Source organism: Idiotropiscis lumnitzeri, chromosome 1 (genome assembly GCF_059441095.1).
Source record: "Idiotropiscis lumnitzeri isolate Australia: NSW breed Sydney's pygmy pipehorse chromosome 1, RoL_Ilum_1.0, whole genome shotgun sequence".
Taxonomy (NCBI): domain Eukaryota; kingdom Metazoa; phylum Chordata; class Actinopteri; order Syngnathiformes; family Syngnathidae; genus Idiotropiscis; species Idiotropiscis lumnitzeri.
The window spans coordinates 31,988,964-32,013,772 of record NC_142391.1 but is presented as its reverse complement, the minus strand read 5'-3'; the positions used below and the strand labels follow the sequence as shown (position 1 = coordinate 32,013,772).

General features: G+C 43.5%; 2 protein-coding genes across 3 annotated transcripts; both read left to right on the top strand.

Moving 5' to 3' along the window:
• The first annotated feature begins 644 nt into the window (after positions 1–644).
• Positions 645–17,749, top strand: me2 (malic enzyme 2, NAD(+)-dependent, mitochondrial). 2 transcript variants are annotated; one of them, XM_088295357.1, is made up of 15 exons: positions 645–812; positions 3,740–3,888; positions 5,725–5,858; positions 5,937–6,086; positions 6,669–6,744; positions 6,834–6,995; positions 7,072–7,285; positions 12,554–12,651; positions 12,745–12,858; positions 12,981–13,092; positions 13,614–13,756; positions 14,070–14,172; positions 14,260–14,330; positions 15,080–15,178; positions 15,769–17,749. In XM_088295357.1, exons 2-15 carry the CDS (start codon positions 3,772–3,774, stop codon positions 15,931–15,933), a joined length of 1,758 nt encoding a protein of 585 aa, XP_088151483.1. In that variant the 5' UTR covers positions 645–812; positions 3,740–3,771; the 3' UTR covers positions 15,934–17,749. The 2 variants fall into 2 exon arrangements, with proteins under 2 accessions (XP_088151483.1, XP_088151491.1); XM_088295365.1 differs by lacking the exon at positions 3,740–3,888 and having other exon boundaries at positions 648–812.
• Positions 17,750–17,826: 77 nt separating this feature from the next.
• LOC148344250 (zinc phosphodiesterase ELAC protein 1-like) lies at positions 17,827–24,195 on the top strand. The gene is made up of 5 exons (XM_088305675.1): positions 17,827–18,099; positions 20,924–21,130; positions 21,206–21,264; positions 23,035–23,245; positions 23,365–24,195. Exons 1-5 carry the CDS (start codon positions 17,943–17,945, stop codon positions 23,841–23,843), a joined length of 1,113 nt encoding a protein of 370 aa, XP_088161801.1. The 5' UTR covers positions 17,827–17,942; the 3' UTR covers positions 23,844–24,195.
• The last annotated feature ends 614 nt before the right edge of the window (positions 24,196–24,809 follow it).

The following is a 24,809-nucleotide window of genomic DNA, read 5'->3' as shown; positions in this document are numbered from 1 at the left end:
GTATAAAATGTATAGTATATATAATTATTAATTTAATTATAATTTGGAGTGGTAATACCAATTATTTAATGAAAATGCTTGTCATGTCTAATGCTTACATTTGTTCATTACAATTTTTAAATATTCAATAAATCCAATCCGGCGGCGCGGTGGACGACTGGTTAGCACGATGGCCTCACAGTGAGAGACAGCATCGGTCGTGGGTTCGATCCCGGCTCCGGCCATCCTGTGTGGAGTTTGCATGTTCTCCCCGTGCCTGCATGGGTTTCCTCCGGGTACTCCAATTTCCTCCCACATTCCAAAAACATGCATGGCAGGTTGATTGGACACTCAAAATTGCCCCTAGGTATGAGTGTGAGCGCAGTTGGTTGTTCATCTCTGTGTGCCGTGCGATTGGCTGGCAACCAATTCAGGGTGTCCCCCGCCTACTGCCCCAAGATAGCTGGGATAGGCTCCAGCGCCCCCCACCACCCTAATGAGGAGAAGCAGTATAGATGATGGATGGATAAATCCAATCCATTCAATACTCTAGATTTTACGGTAAAGTGACTTCATTCTTAAAAAAAAAAAAACTCCTTGCGCATATTGTTAGTTACGGTAAACGTCGGGATGGAATCCCGTTTTATGATTGGCTGAGCGCTCAAGTTCCTCTTGCTGGTGGCTTGTGACTCGAGTGCCAATCTTCTCTCAGTGCATCTGTAGCTTCTGCTGCCACCCGAGCACTCAACGAATCCGCAGTTTGAGTAACTGGTAACATGGCACTGAGGGATTCACTTTAAAGAAACTACGGTGGCATTCATCCTCCATACCAGGTAATGCGTCATTTAAAAACGTGCGCCATTGAGGAACTTGACAAGAGTTGCGAGAGGGAGGAGGATTTCATGTCTGTGACGTGCGCTTACGTCAGTTCAATAAGCTTTTTTTTAACGTTGTGTGTCTCATTCATTTTTCAAAATAAATTCTTTAAAAGGTCCACCGTCTGTTATGTTAATGGAAGATTTCGTAGTGATCGGCGCGTGACAGGCAGCTAAGCTAGGCGCTTGATTTGCTAATGCCGCTCTATTCATTCTGAATGGCCGCGTGAGCTTCAAGTAGTTGTACTTACTGTACTATACTGTACTGTACATCGAACGAGACGCTTAACATCCTCCCTCTGTTTTAAGTTACACAATAAACTCGGTTTTGAGTTACACATTAAACAAAGAGGCAGTATAATCAAAGTTAGCCATCCGTTTCCTTTCAAATCACTGTTATGACTCTGACTCGTACTGTATTGTCGGAATGAATGGCCCTTTTCAGGTGGCACCAATCTACGCCCTGACATCATAAAATTTAGCACATGAAAGCATATCAGTTGTGCGCTTTCGTATAAACTACAACTCGATAAGATGCTCGGCCAAAAAAAGCGTAAAAACTGACTGAATACTCAGGATCAACCAACAAAGGAGGTTGATTAGTTGACTGTAGAACGCGAATATGGAAACCACTTTGTCCCAGAGTATATATTCGAAATGTAAATACGGTAAACAACTGTCACAAATTTACCTGTTAGCGCTTTCCCCCGTTGGGTCACATTATCCTCACCAATTCACATCAAAACTCAACTATTCTCCCTTTCTATCCTCTTTCTGGAGAATATTAAGATGTCACAAAGTGGCATCAAAGCTAATAGGAAAGTAGTAATTGGTGTCAATGAAATATGCTGAGGGGGATCCCCTGAAAGCTATGTTTAGCAGTAGCAATAACTTTGTAGAAGATGCTTGTTTGCTTGTTTGTTCAATCCCTTAGCCCCACTCCGCTTGTCATGGTGACAAAACATTTAAAATGCCATTGGCTGAGCAGTGTGTAAAGTGTACTATAATTCTTGTCTTGAAACCATGTCGCAGAAAAACAAATTCCCATGTTTATCAAATATGAACAATGTAACACGTGAGATTATTTTTCTAAGGAAGCTATGTGTGCAGGTTGTGTTGTGTGAGTTTTGACTGAATTTATCTGACACACAATAGACCGAACAGACAATTACACCAAAATCTGTTATAACAGCTTGGTGTTTGCCTAAAAAAGTTTCAATACTTTGAACTGCTGAGGGGCCCATATGTTTTACTGGGTGGTCTTCAAAAACGGTATCACTGTGGCTTGTTTGCTCTTGTTGATCAACTAATTGCGAAGGTTGTTACATTTGAATTGCTGGCTGTGCTTGTTGTTCATCATCAGATCTGTTGCTCAAACACACATGCTCACTTTGTCTCTTTTTTCTCCAATAATAAAGTTAATTAGAAATGGCACATTTTTTAATAATTGAATCTAAATGTACTATAAAACAAACTACTGTATTTTCTCAGTTAGTGGCTGGGTGTGTGTGTGTCATCCACTGAAATAAGAATCTCCTTAATGATTTCAGTTCAGGGATAAATTCTTGTTCACACACGGACTTGAAAGACTTAACCATCGAGCTCCTTTGAAATCTTTTGCTAACTAAAACAGCAACACTGATACATGAAAGTACTTAGCCTTCCCACATGCTGCGAATGAGTTCACTACGCAGTATTAGTAAGAGATGCAGGGACATCTTTTAACAGTAAAGATGATGAATAGCATTAAGGACACTCCACAATTTTGTGTGTCCATGTTTGCTTTTTATTTCTTTGTAGGAGTCATTTTCATTTCATGTTAAACGCCAGTTTCACTTGACATCAGTTGTAATGTACTGGTAATGTTTGCTCTGAAAAAAAAAAACTGCAGCCCACCTGCAGTTGAGTAAATAAATAACCAGCGGAAATACAGTAACTGCTTTGCAAACTAATTTTATGTCCTTATCCTATCTCCACTTAAAATATATTGGGCTTTACTGTGTGTGTGTGTGTGTTGGGGGGTATTTTCAGGTTTCAGGTCTCTGATAGCTTCTTCCTCTTTTATTATATCAGTGAAGTTGGGCACACTTTTATGTTTGGAGATTATAGACTGTCTCTACAGATCTTCTTGTGCGATTATCATGTCTGATGTGCTGTGTTGCTCATATTTAGTGCAAAACATGTGCGTAGTCTCTCACAATTTAAACATTTATTAAAATGTTCAAAATCCATATAAGTGTACCAGACTGAAGTGGAGTCATGTTGGATATTGTGGATGATCAGTTGTTCTCAAACTAAGAGGACACGAAATAGGAAGTGATCTCTTCGACACAGAATTGAAAGCGGCAGTCACTTAAAATCACATTTCTATTCCCCCCTACTCTTACGTTGCTGAATCATGTCACCATAATATTAGAAAGCACCCAAGTCTTCCTGTTCGCAATCTGATCTTTTTCCTTCATTCTTCGTGTGTGTGTGCGATAAGGATTATGTCCATGCGCAACAAATCACTGACGTCAACATGCAGATTAAAGACCTCTGCGTTTGTAATCCTGGACTGTGTGAATTGTCACTTTTTACAGTCTTTTAACGTTAACAATATTGCCCCCCCCCATATTGCTTTACACAAATAATGCACGTAAATGATGGCAAAATGAGTATTCAATCACAATCTCTATCCAAAACAACATGCCCTGCTTGCTGATTACTTCTGCAGCCATTTTTGGCAGCAGTCCACTATTTGGTGCATTAAAACGGCTACAAAACATGATGACGCTTTTATTTCTAAATTCTTCTGCAGCCTCTTTAGGTGGTTGCTTCATCTGCTAGGTAACGTCCTTCCTCACCCTTCCTCTTTCACTCTCTTTCCTGTGTTTGCCGATCAGCTTTTCAGCTTCCAAACTCTCAACGATCCATTATGTTGTCCCGGCTAAGAAGCAGCTTTTCCATGAGGCCCTACTTCGTGTCTGCTTGCAGATGGGCACACACGAAAGAGAAGGGCAAGCCGTTAATGCTCAACCCCCGCACCAACAAAGTAAGTGAGCTTTAAACATGTACAGTATACTATCACGTAATGAGCGTATGGTTATTGTGCGCCAGAGTGAAAAACAATTATTGTACGTGTAAATGTATGTTATCATGCTATAACGAGGAAATGGGTTGCATAGTAGTGGAACTAAAATGTCTCCTTTAGACCAGATTGACGCTTCCTTTTGCTTTAATGAGAACGAATTGTCCCATATTTCATCATAATGCCTAGGAGTATTTATTTACTTACTATAACACTTACTATAAAATGAATGAAACATTGAATTTGTGTACTGTTTCACTGCAATTTCTAAAACTGTCTTTTTCCACAAATAAATACTGATACATTTACTGTTTTAAAAAATATATACTCACTAGGGGCATGGGATATGTATTATATTTATTATGTAGGTATATATAATAATCAGAATGCCAGTAGATTGGTTTGTAGATATGAGAGTTGCATGGAATACATGATGCCATACAAGTTCCGGATCGTTTTTCTAGGTGCGCTGTCATGTTCAATAAGTCCACTCTGACTCCTGGCTCCTTGCTCATTGCTCTTTTGTAAAAGTGGAGATGTTCTTGAAATGCAGCAAATCAAATCTGGCGAGTCAATTCATCCGTCACATGGTCTCGCTGAAGCTACACAATGTTCATAATGAGTTCTTGTTCCAGGACAACAATTCGTAAGCATTGTAGTGTGTCACAATTTCTACTGTTAGTTTTGTTGGTGTTTATTCATGCTGTGAATTTTAAATGCTCATTGCCCGTTTTGGTGCTTATGCTACAAAATTGACTTTATAATATAGCAGGAACATCATGAATAAGACTCGCTCTCTTCCTGTGCGGGTTATGCCCAACTTAGACCTGACCAGAGGTGTTGTACTAAAAATAGACATTCCGACTTCACATGTAAACAGGTCATTCACCAACTGTGATCAACTCTTAGAAGTCAGTGGCAATGCTGTTGGATTACGTTTTAGTATTGTGTTCACACCAGGCCTTATAGATTTTCAGATGTCGCGATCACTATGGTGACTAAACTAGCGAGGGAAATTCTTCCGTCAGCATGATTTTGCAATTTGCTGCGCTTCCCCTCCCCCAGTATGTGTCCCAAAACAATGAGCCTCAGACGTTATAGATTTGTGTGTGAAGTCCCTGCATACAGTATTTTCACCTATCGAGGAACATACACCCGCACCCTGCCATCTTCCCTTCCTTTATTGGCTTCCTGCAGACGACGCCCCTCTTGTCCCTTTCAAAAGTGCTTTCCATGTGCTCTCAGCTGTCGGCTTCTCAGGTCAAGAGTGAAGAAGTCGGCCTGTTCCAATGGCACGCTGCCATCTTGTGGAAAACATGTACCCATGTAGATGCACAACTGGTAGAATTGACTTGAAATAGAGGTTATACGCATTCATTTACCCAATTATAGAGTACCAGGTGTTAGGCAAGAGACATTTGTTCTCACTAAGGCATTTTAATGTTACTGTATTTCATTTAATGATGTGTTTTTAGTGTCTTTCTCTTTAAACTCAGCCGTAAATGACTGCTTTACAGATGCCAAGTCTGTGTTCGTTCAAGTGGAGCCTTCGCAGAAAAAAAGAGTTGTCTCATGAAGGCACAGCGTTTGTTTATTCTTGAGGCCAACACATTCAGTAAACACTTGAGGCATGTCTGTGTTAGTGTGGACTCAAATATTTGAGGGAATAAATAAATAACATAAGATAATCATACAAATATCTTTTTATTAACAAATTTAAGCCTTTTGTAAATGTGAATTCCAATTTGAATGCATTGTTTTAGATACATCTCACTGTTATTACTTTATGTGTTTCCCCAGGGAATGGCCTTTTCTTTAGAGGAGCGACAGATATTGGGCATACACGGCCTGCTGCCTCCTAAAGTGGAAACACAAGACCTCCAGGCCATGCGCTTCCAGAACAATCTGAAGAAAATGACAGATCCCCTTGAAAAGTAAAGATACATTATGTCAAGCATTGAGAAACCCCCACCTCTATTTCATGCTCTAATTTCATCTGTTTAACCGGACAGGTACATTTACCTGATGGGGATCCAGGAGAGAAACGAGAGGCTCTTCTACAGAGTGCTGATGGGAGACATTGAGGAACTGATGCCTATCGTCTACACCCCCACAGTCGGCCTGGCTTGCACACAGTATGGACACATCTTTAGACGACCTAAGTAAGGAATCCACAAACGAATAATTTCTCATTTTTACACTGTTTACCAGGGCTAGGCAAAGTGATGTTTTGTTTGCTTTTTATGAGATATCTCATGAAAGAATTTGATCAGTTGTAAAGAAAGATGAATAAATAAAGGTTTATTGTGTGGCATGGAGAAAAAAAAACGGAAATGGGGTACAACCAAGTAAGATGTTTCCTTTCGACCAGTGTGATGTGTTCCGTGGGCAACGTGCTAAACTTGAATTGTTCCATCAAAAATAAAAATAATTGCAGCAATAGATATGATATTTTAAGGTATTAATTATTTATTCATTCATCAAATTATTGGTTAATTTGAGTATTAAAATAAAAAAATATATATATTAAATTGAAATATGAATGATATAAAAAAATAACTGTTTTGCCAATTTTACATGCATATTTAATTTTATTTTCTTAACCCTCACCCAGGAATGACCTGGCTAATCGTTTTATTTTAAAATCAATTGTGGTCCTTAAGCACAAAAGTTAGCCCCTCTGCCGTGTACCATATGTGAAAACAAACACCAAGGTATCAGAAGTGTCATTGTTTTTCTCATAGGGGCTTGTTTATCTCCATTCTGGATAAAGGACACATCCGCTCCATCTTGGACAACTGGCCAGAGACCAATGTGGCTGTGAGTATCCTCTTGTAAGGCTTATAAAAGTCTCTGAAGAATGAAAATTGTCACACAAATACACGCTAACTAACGCTTGCCTCTTGTAGGCAGTTGTCGTGACTGATGGAGAGCGTATTTTAGGCCTGGGAGACCTGGGTGTTTATGGCATGGGAATCCCTGTTGGCAAACTCTGCCTGTACACAGCGTGCGCAGGCATCAGACCTGAGAAGTGCCTGCCCGTCGTGATTGATGTCGGCACGAACAACGAGGTGAGAGGGCGCTCTGTCAAATCCTAGACGTAAAATCGAATCATTCCCTTCATGCCTGCTCTTGTCTACCAATCAGACTCTGCTCAAGGATCCGCTCTATATGGGCCTGTACCAGAGGAGAGACCGCTCTCAGGCTTATGACGACCTCATCGACGAGTTCATGGAAGCCGTGGTGGACAAATATGGACAGGACACGCTTATCCAGTTTGAGGATTTTGGGAACCATAATGCCTTTCGCTTCCTCAGGAAGTACAGGGAGAAGTACTGCACCTTCAATGACGATATCCAAGGTTCAGTCATTTTGCTCAAAATAGCATACTGTAGTTCCACAAATGGTGTTAACCTTGTAGACACCATGCTTGGTGTGTCTTACACTTGAATGATCAAACACCTCACCTCAATTAAAGAAATAAACATTATTTTCCCTTCTAGAAGGAAACAGGCAGTTCGACTTTGTGGCTGTCCTTTCATGTACTGTATTGTAACAACTGATTTGTCATGATACCACAGCACGCGTGACTTTTAGAGCTGACGTTGGCATCTGTTAAGTTGATGTTTACAATTGAGTTTTACAAGAAACTACTGTTAAAAAAATGTGTACTTGTATGTGTACAATTTATTTTTATGAGTGTTTGTGTCAAGGTTGAGGAAGGTGAGGACCCAAACGCAGGGAAGCCAGGCAGGGGTAACTTAAAGGGCATTTATTAAACAGAAAACTAAGGCAAACAAGGAACTTGGAAAAACTTAACGACAGGAAACCAACTACAGGGAGAGGCGACAGGAACTGGCAACAGGGACAGGCAACAGAGACAGGCAACCGGGACAAGCGACAGGGACAAGCGACACTTAAAATGACAATGAACCAACAAGAACTGAAAGCAACCAGGGAACTAAATACACACAAATTGACGAGACAACGAGGAGCACCTGGACAAGACATGGAGGGTTGGAAGGACCGGATTGGTTGACACTAGGGCTTGGGTAAACGAGCACAGGTGGACACAATAGACAAGACGAGACAAGACACATATACAAGGCCAAAACATGAAACCAAATACTAAACCAAAAATAACAAATACAAATCATGACAGTACCCCCCCCTTAAGGGACGGATCCCAGACGTCCCAAACACAAACAAAAGAAAATTGTCCAAAATCAGGGTGGGCGGAAGGGGGCCAGGAGGCGGGGCCACAGTCCGCAATCAAGGCTGGTCAGGCGGGCGTCCGGGAGGCCAGACCAGCGAGTCCAGCCGTGGCCCTTCAGGCGGCCGTCCGGGAAACCAGACCAGGGAGTCTAGCCGTGGCCATTCAGGCGGGCGTCCGGGAGGACAGACGAATAAGTCCAAGGGCGGCCATTCAGGCGGACGTCCAGGATGACCCGAACACCGCATGGAGTCCGCTGACGAGGCTGAGACGAGACGCGGCGGCTGGACGCCGGATGCAGCCGAGACCGGAGCTTGGAGCAGCGACGGGGCGGGCGCAGCCGAGGCAGGCACTTGGAGCGGCGGCTGGTCGTCGAGCCCCGCCGAGACAGGAACGTGGAGCGGCGGCCGGTCGTCGAACGCCGCCGAGAATGGAACGTGGAGCGGCGGCTGGTCGTCGAACCCCGCCGAGACAGGAACGTGGAACGGCGGCTGGTCGTCGAACCCCGCCGAGACAGGAACGTAGAGCGGCGGCTGGTCGTCGAACCCCGCCGAGACAGGAACGTGGAGCGGCGACCGGTCGTCGAACGCCGCCGAGACTGGATCGTGGAGCGGCGGCCGGTCGTTGAACGCCGCCGAGACTGGAACGTGGAGCGGCGGCGCTTCGTCGGGCGCCGCTGTGGCAGAGACGAGAAGCGACGGCGGGTCGTCATCCACCGCCCAGGCAGGAAACTGGAGCGCCGGCGGATCGTCGAGTCCCGCCGAAAAAGGAGCTTGGGGCGACGGCGGATCGTCGAGCACCGCCGAGGCAGCGACGGGAAGCGACGGCGTGTCCTCGGGCGCCGCCGGGACAGGGAAGTGGGGTGGCGGCGGGCCGTCTGGCACCGCCGAGGCAGGGATTTGGAGCGGCGGCGGGCCGGGCGCACCAGAGGCCGGGACTTGGAGCGGCGGCGGGCCGGGCGCAGCGGGGACAGGGACTGGTGGCGGACGCAGAACGTGCTCCGCCGGAACAGGGACTTGTGGCGGACGCAGAACGTGCTCAGCCGGAACAGGGACTTGTGGCGGACGCGTGGCGTGCTCCGCCGGAACCGGGACTGGTGGCGGACGCAGGACGTGCTCCGCCGGAACAGGGACTTGTGGCAGACGCAGGACGTGCTCCGCCGGAAGAGGGACTTGTGGCGGACGCAGGGCATGCTCCGCCGGAACAGGGACTGGTGGCGGAAGCAGGACGTGCTCCGCCGGAACAGGGACTGGTGGCGGACGCAGGACGTGCTCCGCCGGAACAGGGACTGGTGGCGGACGCAGGGCGTGCTCCGCCGGACCAGGGACTTGTGGCGGACGCAGAACATGCTCTGCCAGAACAGGGATTTGTGGCGGACGCAGGACGTGCTCCGCCAGAACAGGGACTTTTGGCGGACGCAGAACATGCTCCGCCGGATTAGGGACTTGTGGCGGACGCGTGGCGTGCTCCGCCGGAACAGGGACTGGTGGCGGACGCAGGGCGTGCTCCGCCGGAACAGGGACTTGTGGCGGACGCAGAACGTGCTCCGCCGGAATAGGGACTTGTGGCGGACGCAGGACGTGCTCCGCCAGAACAGGGACTTGTGGCGGACGCAGGACGTGCTCCGCCGGAACAGGGACTTGTGGCGGACGCAGGGCATGCTCCGCCGGAACAGGGACTGGTGGCGGAAGCAGGACGTGCTCCGCCGGAACAGGGACTGGTGGCGGACGCAGGACGTGCTCCGCCGGAACAGGGACTGGTGGCGGACGCAGGGCGTGCGCCGCCGGACCAGGGACTTGTGGCGGACGCAGGGCGTGCTCCGCCGGAACAGGGACTGGTGGCGGACGCAGAACGTGCTCCGCTGGAACAGGGACTTGTGGCGGACGCGTGGCGTGCTCCGCCGGGACTGGTGGCGGACGCAGGACGTGCTCCGCCGGAACAGGGACTTGTGGCGGACGCAGGACGTGCTCCGCCGGAACAGGGACTTGAAGCGCTGGCGAGGCGCCGGAACGGGGGTCAGCAGCTCTCGGGAGGCCAGAACGGGCCCCAGCAGCTCGGGGGGAACCGGGACGGGGCTTATCAGCTGGCGGGGAGCCGGAACGGGACTCATCCGCTGGCGGGGAGCCGGAACGGGGCTCATCCGCTGGCGGGGAGCCGGAACGGGGCTCATCCGCTGGCGGGGAGCCGGAACGGGGCTCATCCGCTGGCGGGGAGCCGGAACGGGGCTCATCCGCTGGCGGGGAGCCGGGACGGGGCTCAGCAGCTGGCGGGGAGCCGGGACGGGGCTCAGCAGCTGGGGAGGAGCCGGAACAGGGTTCAGCAGCTGGCGGTGAGCCCGAGTGGGACTCTGGAGGCTGCGTGGTTTGCTGCAGCTGGCGAGGAGCCGGGACGGGACGCTGCAGCTGGCGAGGAGCCGGGACGGGAGGCTCCAGCTGGCGAGGAGCCGGGACGGGAGGCTCCAGCTGGCGAGGAGCCGGGACGGGAGGCCCCAGCTGGCGAGGAGCCGGGACGGGAGGCTGCAGCTGGCGAGGAGCCGGGAGGGGACGCTGCAGCTGGCGAGGAACCGGGAGGGGACGCTGCAGCTGGCTAGGAGCCGGGACGGGACGCTGCAGCTGGCGAGGAGCCGGGACGGGACGCTGCAGCTGGCGCGGAGCCGGGACGGAACGCTGCAGCTGGCGAGGAGCCGGGACGGGACGCTGCAGCTGGCGAGGAGCCGGGACGGGACGCTGCAGCTGGCGAGGAGCCGGGACGGGACGCTGCAGCTGGCGAGGAGCCGGGACGGGACGCTGCAGCTGGCGAGGAGCCGGGACGGGACGCTGCAGCTGGCGAGGAGCCGGGACGGGAGGCTGCAGCTGGCGAGGAGCCGGGACGGGACGCTGCAGCTGGCGAGGAGCCGGGACGGGAGGCTGCAGCTCGTGAGGAGCCGGGTCGGGGACCTGATCCCTATCAGCCTGCCGCCATAGGGATTCAGGGGAACGGGAGACGCGAAGGACACGAGGGACCGGGACTACAGGGGCTGGTGAACGTGAGCTATGAGACGCAAGGGGGACGTGACAAGGTGCGGAAACCGACAGTGGACGAGGTGAACGACGTGGCCGTGATTTACGTGACTTTCGTGATTTAGGGCGAGGTGAACGACGCGAGGTAACGTGGGAGGTGGTCTCAAAAGGGTCAAAAGAAAAAGGGGACAGAAATTGTTCGGGGGGAGGAAAGTGACTGGACCTAACAGAAACCGGGTCGCGCTGGGCATCTAAAAGGTTGTATATATATTCAAAATCATACTCATGATCCGAGTCAACTAAAACGTGAGGGGGTGAAATAGCAGGGTGTTCAAAATCATCTTTAAAATCAGAATCGATAAGGTGGGGAGGTTCGACAGGTGGGTAGTCATTATCGTGATCGTGGAACGAAGGGGGAAAAACAGACACAGAACGAAACAAGGAACCTACGTGAAGGGGGCGGGGTTGGTCGGCAGGCTGAGGGGGGTACCAGCTTGGGCGGCGACGGCGAACTCGTCGCCGTGAGCTTCCTGCTGGGTCCAGTAACGGTTGGTTCATTCTGTCAAGGTTGAGGAAGGTGAGGACCCAAACGCAGGGAAGCCAGGCAGGGGTAACTTAAAGGGCATTTATTAAACAGAAAACTAAGGCAAACAAGGAACTTGGAAAAACTTAACGACAGGAAACCAACTACAGGGAGAGGCGACAGGAACTGGCAACAGGGACAGGCAACAGAGACAGGCAACCGGGACAAGCGACAGGGACAAGCGACACTTAAAATGACAATGAACCAACAAGAACTGAAAGCAACCAGGGAACTAAATACACACAAATTGACGAGACAACGAGGAGCACCTGGACAAGACATGGAGGGTTGGAAGGACCGGATTGGTTGACACTAGGGCTTGGGTAAACGAGCACAGGTGGACACAATAGACAAGACGAGACAAGACACATATACAAGGCCAAAACATGAAACCAAATACTAAACCAAAAATAACAAATACAAATCATGACAGTAGGCGGGCGTCCAAGCAACCAGGGAACTAAATACACACAAATTGACGAGACAACGAGGAGCACCTGGACAAGACATGGAGGGTTGGAAGGACCGGATTGGTTGACACTAGGGCTTGGGTAAACGAGCACAGGTGGACACAATAGACAAGACGAGACAAGACACATATACAAGGCCAAAACATGAAACCAAATACTAAACCAAAAATAACAAATACAAATCATGACAGTTTGTGTTCAACTGCAGACATGCTGGGAATAAATACAATATTCTACTTCTCATATAAACAAGCTATACAATATAGAACTACTCTGTATACATCTGATTTCTTAGAATCTTATATGGGTACTTCTATTTGTATACTTTCTATTTTTTTTATGTTCTGCATGTTTCTTATTATAGGCACTGCAGCAGTGGCCCTTGCTGGTCTTCTTGCAGCTCAGAGGGCCACTGGCAAGCCCATCACAGAACACCGAGTGCTTTTCCTTGGAGCTGGAGAGGTAAACTGGTGGTTCCGCAGTCAATCTTGTTTTTTTTTTTGTTTTTTTAATTTAAATTGATTTAGTAATTTTAGCCTTCTGTCATCTCCATAGGCTGCTCTCGGTATCGCTAACCTGATTGTCATGGCCATGATGGAGTCGGGCATGTCGCAGGCAGACGCCAGGAAGAAAATCTGGATGTTCGACAAAGACGGCTTACTCGTAAAGGTCAGCAGATGCAATAAGGATGGGCAGAAGCTGACTGTGTTGCTTCCTGTCTGGCTCAATGAAGTTATCGACGTCAACAATGTGTCATTGTTTTTGATTGGCTGCGCTATTTGTGTCTTCAGGGAAGGTTGCAGGCAACGGACGGCAACCAGGAAGCGTTTGTTCATGACAGTCCTGGTGATGTTCACAGCTTTTTGGATGCTGTCAACACCATCAGACCGACAGCTATCATTGGTAAGACCGTGCCGTGCTGAACTCAAAAACAAGTGAATGGTGTTCCACAAAAATATGTGAAGGTATGCGCGGCGATCAAATTGAACAATATTACATTATACCACCTTTGCCATAATTTAGACCTGCTTTCACCTGATCAAAGTATAGTCGGCTTTCAGTCACCCAATTAGCAGGTGCAATTTGGGTTAATTTTGACTTCAATTAGGAACCTTGCTCTAGCCCAGGTTTCTTTAACACGTCATTCGCCCTTTCCAGTAGCTTGCCAAGGAGTCAAGAATACAATAGCACACATTTCATGTGCTCTTGGTAAAATGAATCAAAATTACCATTGAATCTGACAATAAAATTTCAAGTTATGCGCTAAACACGCATAATCACTTTAGCTGAGCTCTCTGTCATGTTCACTGTGTAAAAGTAGCTAATAGAAAGTAAATGTTTGCTGACCTCTGTGCTAGTTACTAAGCTCAGACTCCATTATTCTCTAACTTTAAACGTTTAAAGTGTTTCTCGCCCACTGACAGGTGTGGCGGGAGCCGGTCGACTGTTCAGCCATGATGTCATCAAGGCGATGGGCGCCATGAACGAACGTCCCATCATCTTCGCCTTGAGCAACCCAACTGCCAAAGCAGAGTGCACTGCGGAAGACGCCTACACACTTACAGATGTACACAACTTTTGCTTTTGCAAATGATATATGACAAGTGTAGTGACTGCATTCTGGAATTTGCGTAGTTTGGGATTTTGTGTTTGGTCACCGATCCTTTGTCGTTGGCAGAAAAACTTGCCTGTTCCGTTTTTTTGTGCTTTGGTGAATAGAAAAAGTGCATTGTCACCATATTGTGGCATTTACAGGCAATTACAATTACATGCAAATTTCCACTTGACACTGCTGCGCTTTGTCCCTATCTCCTGCAAATAGTGGGAGTTCACGCCATTTTCATTGATATCTATTCTAACAACACAACATACACACACAGGGTCGATGTCTTTTTGCCAGCGGCAGTCCATTTGATCCTGTGACTCTGAGTGATGGACGAGTGTTCACTCCTGGACAAGGCAACAACGCTTACATCTTTCCAGGTGGAGGACAAAGGACACCACAATTCTTGACTCTTTACAAGTAGTAGATTTCATGATGTAGACGTTTGTTGTTTTTGTGTGTGGCAGGTGTAGCTCTGGCTGTTATCCTGAGTGGAGTGCGCCACATCAGTGACACAGTGTTCCTAGAGGCCGCCAAGGTCCGGGGTTACTGTACATAACTTCAAGCATGTCAGAGTGAAGCGCTCGGCTAGCTGTTGGTGTGATTGCTCGTGCAGTTGCTTTTCTGTTTGGCCACAACCACTATCCATATGTTTTCGTACGTCTGTTGGCATAACATTGAAAAACATGATCTGTTAATGCCATGATTGCTAAACACTGCATTATCAATTAAGATTTATGATGTTAATCTGTCATGAAGTTATAATATTGTAAGCATCTTAATATCACAAGTTAAACAACAAAACGTCAATAAACTTTAAAATATACATTGATACATAATGTAATATGGTAACTTTTTTGTTGTGATAATGCAACTATTGTAACAACTTTTTTCAAGTAACATTACCACTTCATTCTTGTTTAATTAATTAAATAAGAACAGTTATTATTAAGAAATTATTGTAATATGCTTTCCTCATATGAATTACAAATTGAATCTAAAATGATACAGCTTTTCTTCTCATTTTGCAACTTTATTCTTGTGCTCTAATGATTTTTACATTATTATGTAATTCCTTTTCTATCAAGCAATGATCCTGACTGAATGACCACAATTTTTGTGGAATATTATTACAATATATTTTTTCTCTTAGTAGTATGAATTTGTCCTCTTAACTATTTTTCCCCCTGTTTATTTCCTCTTTTTTTTACAAACAAAATTTGGTGGCCAGCAGTTTGTCTACTGGAAGTGGTTTACATGCAGTAAATTGCACTGTTCTTCTTGCAGACACTGGCAGAGCAGCTGACTGACAAAGAGCTGGAAGAAGGCCGACTGTACCCACCTCTGTCCAACATCCGAGAAGTTTCTCTCCAGATGGCTGTAAAGGCAAGACATTGACACATTTTCTAAACAGCACTTTATTGTCAACACATGATCTTTTCATTCATATACAATAATACTTCGACTCGTCTAAAATAAAAAAAGTGTCTCTTAGACGCCAACTTTTTCAACTCTCAGCACCTGACTGCCTCATCCAATCAGAAAATATTTTTTTTTGCAATATGTATTGTATTCTTTTTTTCTCTCGCGACATTACACATTTGTTTTATTCTGTTTCTAACTAGCAATTTATATTTGTATTTAATTAATTTCATTGGTAGTAATTATTCTTTTATTTTTTTATCATAATTTAATGACTTTATTTTTAATTATTACCTTTTTATCATGTTAAGATTATTCTTTTAGTATTACATTTTCACCCTATGATTTTATTAATTTAATGTGTTTTTCTCATGACATTACAACTTAATGTCATGTAAATTTGTATCCTTGTCTTATGCATACATTTTCTTCTTGTAATATTAAGCTTTGATTTATGTACTTAACGTGACACGTTTTCCATCTCACATCAGCCAGCCTGTTCCTACAATGGCATCAGTGTTACAACGCGCTCTTGACTGTCTATTTATGTGCAGGTGGTGGAGTACGTGTACGCCAAAGGCATGGCGTTTCGCTATCCGGAGCCGGTAGACAAGAATGCCTTCGTGCACGCCACCGTATGGAGCACTAACTATGACTCCTTCCTGCCCAACACCTACGAATGGCCTGGGGTCAGTTTCAGCCCCGAATCGAGTAACTAGAAGTACACTCACTCCTCCTTGAGCACTTCATTCATTACAATCACACTGCAGAGGACAACTGAACGTGTATTATGTTACGTTACATCTCCCATGTGACAGCGCGGGTGATTTAGTTTGGTATTGCCACTGTTCTTTCTTGCCTCTGTAACCAATATATTCAGCACTTGGATCAGCGAGTTTTGCAAAGGGGCAGCGCAAAAATAAATTGAAGTGCAGAATGCTTTTAGACACACACTGAGAAAACAACTAATTGGCATTCAGATGAAGCGGGAACACACACTTCTTTAACAGATTAGTCTTTTTTTTTAAGGATAAGAAAAAATATCCTTACAGTGTATGGTGTCCTTGAGATGATCAACACAAAAGGATTTGAGATTGTAAGTAACAAACAAGTTTCACATTTGCGATTTCAGCTCCGACCATTTTTCAAGCACAACGGGGAAGCTACAGTAAATCTTGACAGACCCAACAATGATCAGTGTGTGTTTACCACACTGTATTTTTTCCAAACCTTATATGAAACAAATATTCATTTATTGTTTTCCTTTGCACATAAAATAATGTCTAAGAAGTTCAATGAACATTCTTTTCTTTTTCAAAAAACACTCCTGGTAGGAAAAAAAATCACGTATCATGCAGCTCAAACAATATTCATGTTTGTCCAACCTTTGTTTTTGTTGTTTAATTATATTTGCTTTATATTGTTTAGACTAGCGCACTGCGCCCTTCTCTGATATTTCAATGCAAAAGCAGCATAGTATGAAGTCATACTTTTCAAAGTGATGGCTGATGAAGAGAACTCATCAATGTTGTTGCTGAAGGACTGTGGGGACTCTGACTAATGTTTTTAACTCATTTCACATTTGGAAAACTGGCTTTAAATCATAGGTCAGAGTTGCCTACTCTATATGATCATCTTTCCTATTTGCACAATGGAATTTTTTTTTACATGTGTATTTTTACGGTGCTTGCAGCAAACGGACAATTTAAAGGATTCATTCTATTCATGAATTAAGTTTCATTTAAAAGTACACAAGCATTCACTCACTAGCCTGCTGGCAAAAGTTTTGAATTGCACATTAATTACTCTGAGTACAGTATACAGTTTGTCTCTTATATTCTTATAATTTTGTAATTCAGAATGAAGTAGTGTCTAACCTGTTACGTGGTAGCCTGATATAGTTTCTGTAGTTTTTTACAGTGCATACCAGTCGTTTTTGCTAAAGCGGAAAGTGGGGTAAAAAAAAAAAAAGAGTGAAATATGACCTGTTTCGTAGGTCTATTTTTTAAATTTCTTGTATTACGTGCTCTGACGTTTTGTACACAAAATACTTCATTATATTTCTTCATGTTGCTATATGATTTAGTTATAGTGTCCTCACACAATGGATGCATAGAATCATTAGGGTCTAGAAGTTAACATGAACCTACTACTTTGATAATAACTTTGTGTTTAACACTGTAATCAGTTGTAGTCATCTACGCTGACGTAAAATGACTCCGAAATGTTTAATAGAGCAAGTTGTCAAATGTGTTAAATGTAGGATTAAGAATGCTGCTTTTGTCATACTGTACGTAGTCTTTCTTAGATTAATTTATTTCAAGAAAACCCTCATGAAGTGTTGGTCTTTGTTGTCACTGTACGTGTGTTATTTGTGTATTTAATTGTACTTTCATAAAATGTGTATTCACATAAAATGTGTATTCGTACTAAACAGTCAAATGGCCTTACCCTCTGTTTGCAGGGAACTCAAAGTCACTGCTGCTTAAAAAACTTGTATGTTTAGAGAAGTGAGATTAAAAATGTTAAAATGTCCGCTTGTATGTCTCATTTTCTATCGGTACTTTTTATTAGTTATGATACTGAGATATCTTACGGTTTTGAATGCATCACCATCGTCGCTCGTCTGTCGTCATCTTTACGCGAGGAATGTTGTGATTCATTAAAGGGTGCAATGTAAGACCGCTTGCAAGGCGACTAAAAGATACTGCTGCTGCGTTCAGCGATCATGACCATGGACGTGACTTTCCTGGGGACGGGCTCGGCCTACCCGTCACCTCACCGTGGCGCCTCGGCTCTGGTGCTGCGGAGCGAGGGCGACTGTTGGTTGTTTGACTGCGGGGAAGGGACGCAGACTCAGCTGATGAAGAGCCATATTCGAGCCGGTCAGTAACTAATACTACCACCTTTGCACAGCACAACTACCTACAACCTACTATCAAACTCCTCTCGCTATTACTACCTGCTGCTATGATTACGACTACTGCTGTGGCCACTTCCTACTTCTGCTACAACGTGTGTTACTATTTAGAACTACCACCTCGAGATACTACCAATAGGTACTACTACTTCTATCTGGAAGGTTACAACTGCCAACTTTTTACTCCTACGACTATTACTACTTGCTAGTACTACGACCACCCCTTGCTCCCCCTCCTATTAGTGTTTCTTACTAGCACTGCTAGTGCTACTACTAGCACTTGAAGGAGGACGAGATCCAAGGGAGCCCATTTTCACTAACTAGCTCAGTTTATTTTTTAGCAGGAAACTGAAATTAGTGATTGTACTTTTTAATCTATTAATTTTGGAGAAATTAGGAAATAAGTGACGACTTGAAAAATGCCTACGTTTAATGAGGAATATGGCCACATCCCCCTACTGCAGTCAGGCCAGCCCCCACTCGCAAAAACGAAGTCAAGCCAGCCGCCACTATTATTTTTAATACTGTGCAACACGGTGCATTACGGTAATACGCCGAAAGCTCTTGCTGTTGGCCACCTTCAAAATAAAAGCTCACAAACTCATGTATGCACGTCAGTGGTTTGGATTTAAAATAATATTAAGCTTCTCAGTTCACACAGGGGGAATACAAACTTTCTCATAATTGCGCGTTAATGGAAAGTTAACCATCCACCAATGGTTGACATTACAACAAATTAAAAAAATAAAAATAAAAATTAACTTTTGATTATCCCGCAACCAGACCAGTGCTGGGGAACACGAGATCACCCCAGGTATCCAACCAAAGTACTTTCATTAAAATCTGATGTGGCATTTCAAAATAAAAGGCAGGAGAAATATCAAAATTTGACCATTACACCTGATTTAGAAAAATCTTAAAAAATTAAGTTTTCATTATCCCGCAACCAGACTACTGCCGAGGCACACTAGGCCACCCAAGGTATCCAACCAAAGTAGTTTGAATGAAATCTGATGTGGAATTTCAAAATCAAAGGCCATAGAAATCTCAACTTTTGACCAATACATTAGATTATGAAAAATCATTAAAAATTAAATTTTCGTTATCCCGCAACTAGTTCGGTGCTGGGGCACACTAGCTCACCCCAGGTATCCAACTAAGGTACCTTCATCAAAATCTGATGTGGCATTTCAAAATAAAAGGCAGGAGAAATATCAAAATTTGACCTTTATGCCCGATTTCGAAAATTCATTAAAAATTAAGTTTTTGTTATCCCGCATCCAGACCGGTGCTGGGGCACACTAAGCCACCCCAGGTATCCAACCAAGGCACTTTCATCAAAATCTGATGTGGCATTATAAAATAAAAGGCAGGAGAAATCTCAAAATTTGATCATTAAACATGATTTTGTAAAATTATCAAAAATGAAGTTTTTGTTATCCCGCGACCAGACAAGCGCTGGGGCACACTAGGCCACCCCAGGTATCCAACCGAAGTACTTTCATCAAAATCTGATGTGGCATTATAAAATAAAAGGCATTAGAAAGATCAAAATTTGACCATTAGACATGATTTTAAAAAATTATCAAAAATTAAGAATTTGTTATCCCGCAACCAGACAAGCGCTAGGGCACACTAGGCCACCCCAGGTATCCAACCGAAGTACTTTCATCAAAATCTGATGTGGCATTTCAAAATAAAAGGTCAAAGAAATATCAACTGTTGACCAATGCACACGATTTTTAAAAATGGTTACAAATTAAGTTTTCGTTATCTCGCAACCAGACAAGCGCTGGGGCACACTCGACCACCCCAGGTATCCAACCGAAGTACTTTGAATGAAATCTGATTTGGCATTTAAAAATAAAATGCAGAGGAAATTTCAACTTTTGACCAATAAACAAGATTTCGAAAAATCATGAAAAATTATGTTTTCGTTATCCCAGAAACGGACAGCTGCTGGGGCACACTCAGCCACCCTAGGTATCCAACCATGGTACTTTCATTAAAATCTGATGTGGCATTTCAAAAAAAGGAATAAGAAATCTCAAAATTTGACAGTTGCACCCGAATGTTGAGATTTCGTCCGCATTTTATTTTGAAATGCCACATCAGATTTCATTCAAAGTACTTTGGTTGGATACATGGGGTGGCCCAGTGTGCCCCAGCACCGGTCTGGTTGCGGGATGACGAAAACTTAATTTTTTGATGATTTTTCACAATCGTGTGTAAAGGTCAAAAGTTGAGATTTCTTCAGAATTTTAATTTGAAATGCCACATCAGATTTCATTCAAAATACTTTGGTTGGATACCTTGGGTGGCCTAGTGTGCCTCGATAGTAGTCTGGTTGCGGGATAATGAAAACATAATTTTTGGCTTGACTTCGTCTTCGCGAGTGGAGGCTGGCCTGACTGCAGTGTCCCCCTCTGCTCTCCTCATGGTACTACAAGAGTCAGTAACGGGACCGATTACAAACTCATTGGAAATCATTGTACTTTCATTGCTTCTAACGTCCAAAAATGGTGATCAATTGGCACCATAATTCTTGTGTATAACCCTACCTGTTACCACTTCAACATATCAAAAGTATTAACCTCTCCTTGGCTGATTTATGTGAGAATGAGTAACTGTGGAAGTGAGCAGAGGTACTTAAATTATGCTGTTAAAATGTGGGTTTCAAACTAGGGTTAGAGTTTCAAAGTAGGGTTTCATACTAGGGTTCGAGTTTCGAAGTAGGGTTCATAACTAGAGTTAGGGTTTAGTAAACTAAAGTAATATTTGTGTCTTAGGTCGCATCAGCAAGGTGTTCATTTCTCACCTTCACGGGGACCACTTGTTTGGTCTTCCGGGCCTCCTCTGCACCATCAGCCTCAACCTGACCTCCGACCCCCCGCCTGGTGTCAAATGCGTGGACGTATTCGGGCCCCGCGGCCTCCGCCATTTTCTGCGGGTGACGCTGGGCCTGACGGGCTCGCAGCTGCTCTTCCCTTACGCCGGTGAGCACGCGGCAAAGTTCCCTTCGTGTCCATTCTGAGTCATTTTCATATTCTGAATGTTTGCTGACTATGCAGTTCATGAACTGGAGCCCACACAAGAACAAAGTCCCGAAGAGGGTCAGCTCAGTCTTGAGGTTTGTGCTTTTTCTTAGTTCTAGTACAATCAAATGCAAATATGCACGGATGCAGATTTTTATTATTTTTCTGGATGAGAAGTAATATCTTATATTCAAATAAGAATGTACATATATTAAAAAAAGCCTAAATTGAAAAAAAAACTAAATTAATACCCACATAATTGATCAGTTGCTGTAGAATAAGCGACTAAAATTAGACAAAAAAGAATTAATAAAATATTATTAGAATAATAAAATATGAAACATACAAACACAAATTCATTTAAAACATATCAAATACATAAAAAAAACGAAAGCATAATTTTCATTTTTTAACTAACCTATCAGTATATGCAATTAAAATAATATTTTAAGGGCACAAACAACATTTTCTCTTGATTTTTCTTCTAAAATTTAGTTTATATTAATGAACTGCATTGAAGAATTCACTTAAAAAAACTTAGGGGGAGAAAAAATAGGTCAATTATTTTTTTTGTCCATTTTTTCTTTTTCAAAATGTTTTAAAGCATTTTAATGTTTGATTACAAATACAACAGACAAATTAATTATCTTATACATTTTGTTTTTTTTGGGTTATTTTGCAAATGTATTAGGAAACCCAATTTCAAATGAAATCAGAAATTATTTTTTTTTTTATTTCTTTTCTAAATGCATTATTACATTTTTGTTTTTATGTATTTTTTGATGAATTACAAATTTTAAATAAAACACTGAATTGTTTTCCTTATGTAAACTTAAACTCACCAACCTCCAAAACTAACGGCTCAAATCATTTTTTCATCATATTTCTTTTTTAATTTTATTTTTTAATTTTTGAAAACACGAAAAACTGAACTCACTTTATCAAAATTTTTACTTCAATACTATACCTCCCTAAAGTACTTCGATATCGGTACCAAAATAGTACCTCAACAAAAATCTAAAAGCAACTAAATTAAAACTGACAAAACAACTTCAAATTATTATTTTTTTTAAAAATGACATTTTTTCATGACCAGATATGCAGTTATATAGCCTCTATATGCCAAGCAACCAGCAACCTGAGGAGATAGTAATCCTTTTTTGTTTTTTTGTCGAAATATGACATAGGCCATTATTTTTGGAAGGTGTCAATACGATGAATGAGACACAGAGAATGAGTGCAGACTAACTCGCTTTTTGTCATTTTTAAGTTAAATGCACGAATGGAGAAACGGCATGTCTAAATCAAGGTTTGGTTCTAATTTTGACATAAAGGACTGGGGGGGGGGGGGGTCATTCCATGACTGCCCTCAGCACTTTTCCTGATTGATAGAGCAACACTGAGACACCTGCTATTTCCAGGACGGCCACAGCCATGAAAGCAGCCTTCACCAGTTCACCTCCAACATAAACATCCGACAAAATGAGCTTCACAAATTGATGGATGACTCACAAAGTAGTGCTCGGGTGCCTGGGAAATCTGCATGTCAGTGTAAATAAATGTTATCTGTCATCCTTCATGAAATATGAAAAGTCATTTAATATAAAGGTAATCATCGCCATATTAATCATCAAGATATGTATTTTGGGAAAAAAGAAGCATAAAACAGATTTTATTGCAGCCATGAATAATTAAATCACTCTCCTTCAAAATAACCAAAATGGAGTTAGCCGAGTATTCTTTTCAATTGATCAGTTAAAATACTGATGATATGAATTCCGGTTAGTTTTTTTTGCCCATGCTTTCTGGATATAGTTTTCAAGTTGACAGGTGCAATGCGCCATAAATGTGTTCTTTGTTCATAGATGACCGCAGAGCGTGGTCCTCCACTTCCTCAGGAGCGTCCCGGCAGAAACATCTCATTGGACGTCTCGTCCGACACTTACATGCTGTTTGAAGACGAAAAGTTTGTGGTGAAAGCCTTGAGGTTGTTCCACCGCATTCCCTCTTTCGGTTTCTGTGTGCATGAACGTGACCGACCCGGAAGACTGAACACGGAACGACTCCAACAACTCGGTACACCACTGCCTTTTTATGGGCACAAAAAAAAAAAAAAAGAGGGAAAAAGGTTCTGGAAATATTGTTCACATTCCTCTAGTTGGAGTTGTAAACATTTGGTTGGTTGTGCTCCTCAGGTCTGAAGCCAGGTCCACTGTATGGGCGTCTCAAAGCGGGTCACCAGGTTCAACTGGCAAACGGGCAAGTGATTTTACCCGACGAAGTTCTGGAAGAGAACATCCCCGGGAGGAAGGTGTGCATCCTTGGAGACTGCAGCTCTGTGCTGGGCAACGCGCTCGGCATCTGCAGGGGGGCCGACCTGCTGGTCCACGAGGCCACCCTGGGCGAGGCGCATGGCGACAAGGCAGTAGAACACGGACATAGTACACCCGGGATGGCAGCATCGGTGGCACGGGCCTGCGGTGCTCATAGGTTGGCCTTGTATCATTTCAGCCAGAGGTACAAACCGAAAAAACTGCACGGAGACGGCGATGACGACAACGACGTCTCTGAGCTCCGACGTCAGGCTGAAGAAGTTCTCCGTGGCGACGATGTGGAAGTCATTCTGGCTGAGGACTTTCTCACCATTGACATTCCTCTTCGCAGAACTAAATAACATAATGACATCCTTGAAAGACACGGGTGAGTTCCTTTTATGAGGAAGGAAAATGTCTTCTGAAGGTAATGTTTACTTCTGATTGACTTTGTCTGAAAGTCACTCAAACCGAAAGACTTCAGTGATGGCAGCAAACCTCATGAGTGTACACAAGTCGTCAGCTCGGCCAACATCGTTATCATTGATGACTTTTTCTTCCTTGGCTGTGTACAAAAAATGGCAAAATTGTTGCTTTTATTTTTTCATGTAAAAACAAATAAATGTACAATTATGATATTCTTTTAATATTCATATATATTTTTAATCAACCATAAAACACTAAAGTATTGAAATAAAATAATAAAAAATCAAATATTTAGTTAGCATTTTCTTTGCTTTTAGAGTCAAACTGAACAATGTTTTAGTCATACTGTCAGTGTACTATCGTTTTACCTTGTCAATAATAAAAATCCCCCGAATCTAATTACAAAATCATTTTTACCTCCCATATGGGACGAATGGGATGTGTTGAAAATCCACTTGGACATTTGGCCCTGCCGGTAATTTTGTACCTTTTCCTCCTCTGACACGTCTGTTGTCGTTTCCTTGTGGCCACCCACTCTCTCTATCTTTTTTCATCCATTCTTTTTTCTCTTTCTTTTACATCTTTTTTCATCATTTCTTTTTTTTATCCTTTCTTTATTTTTTTCATCCTTTTTTATGTTTTTCTTTCTTTTTTCCATTTTTTCAACCTTTCTTTTTCATCCTTTCTTTTTCTCTCTTTTTTGGTCCATTTTTCTCTTTTTTCTCTACTTTCATCCTTTTATTCTTTCTATCTTTTTTCTCTCTTTCTTTTTTCATCCCTTCTTTTTCTTCCTTTCTTTTTTCTCTCTTTCTTTTTTCCTTTTTACATTGTTTCTTTTTTCTATCTTTTTTCTATTTTTTCATCCTTTCGTTTTTCTCTTTTTTCCATCCTTTCTTTTTTCT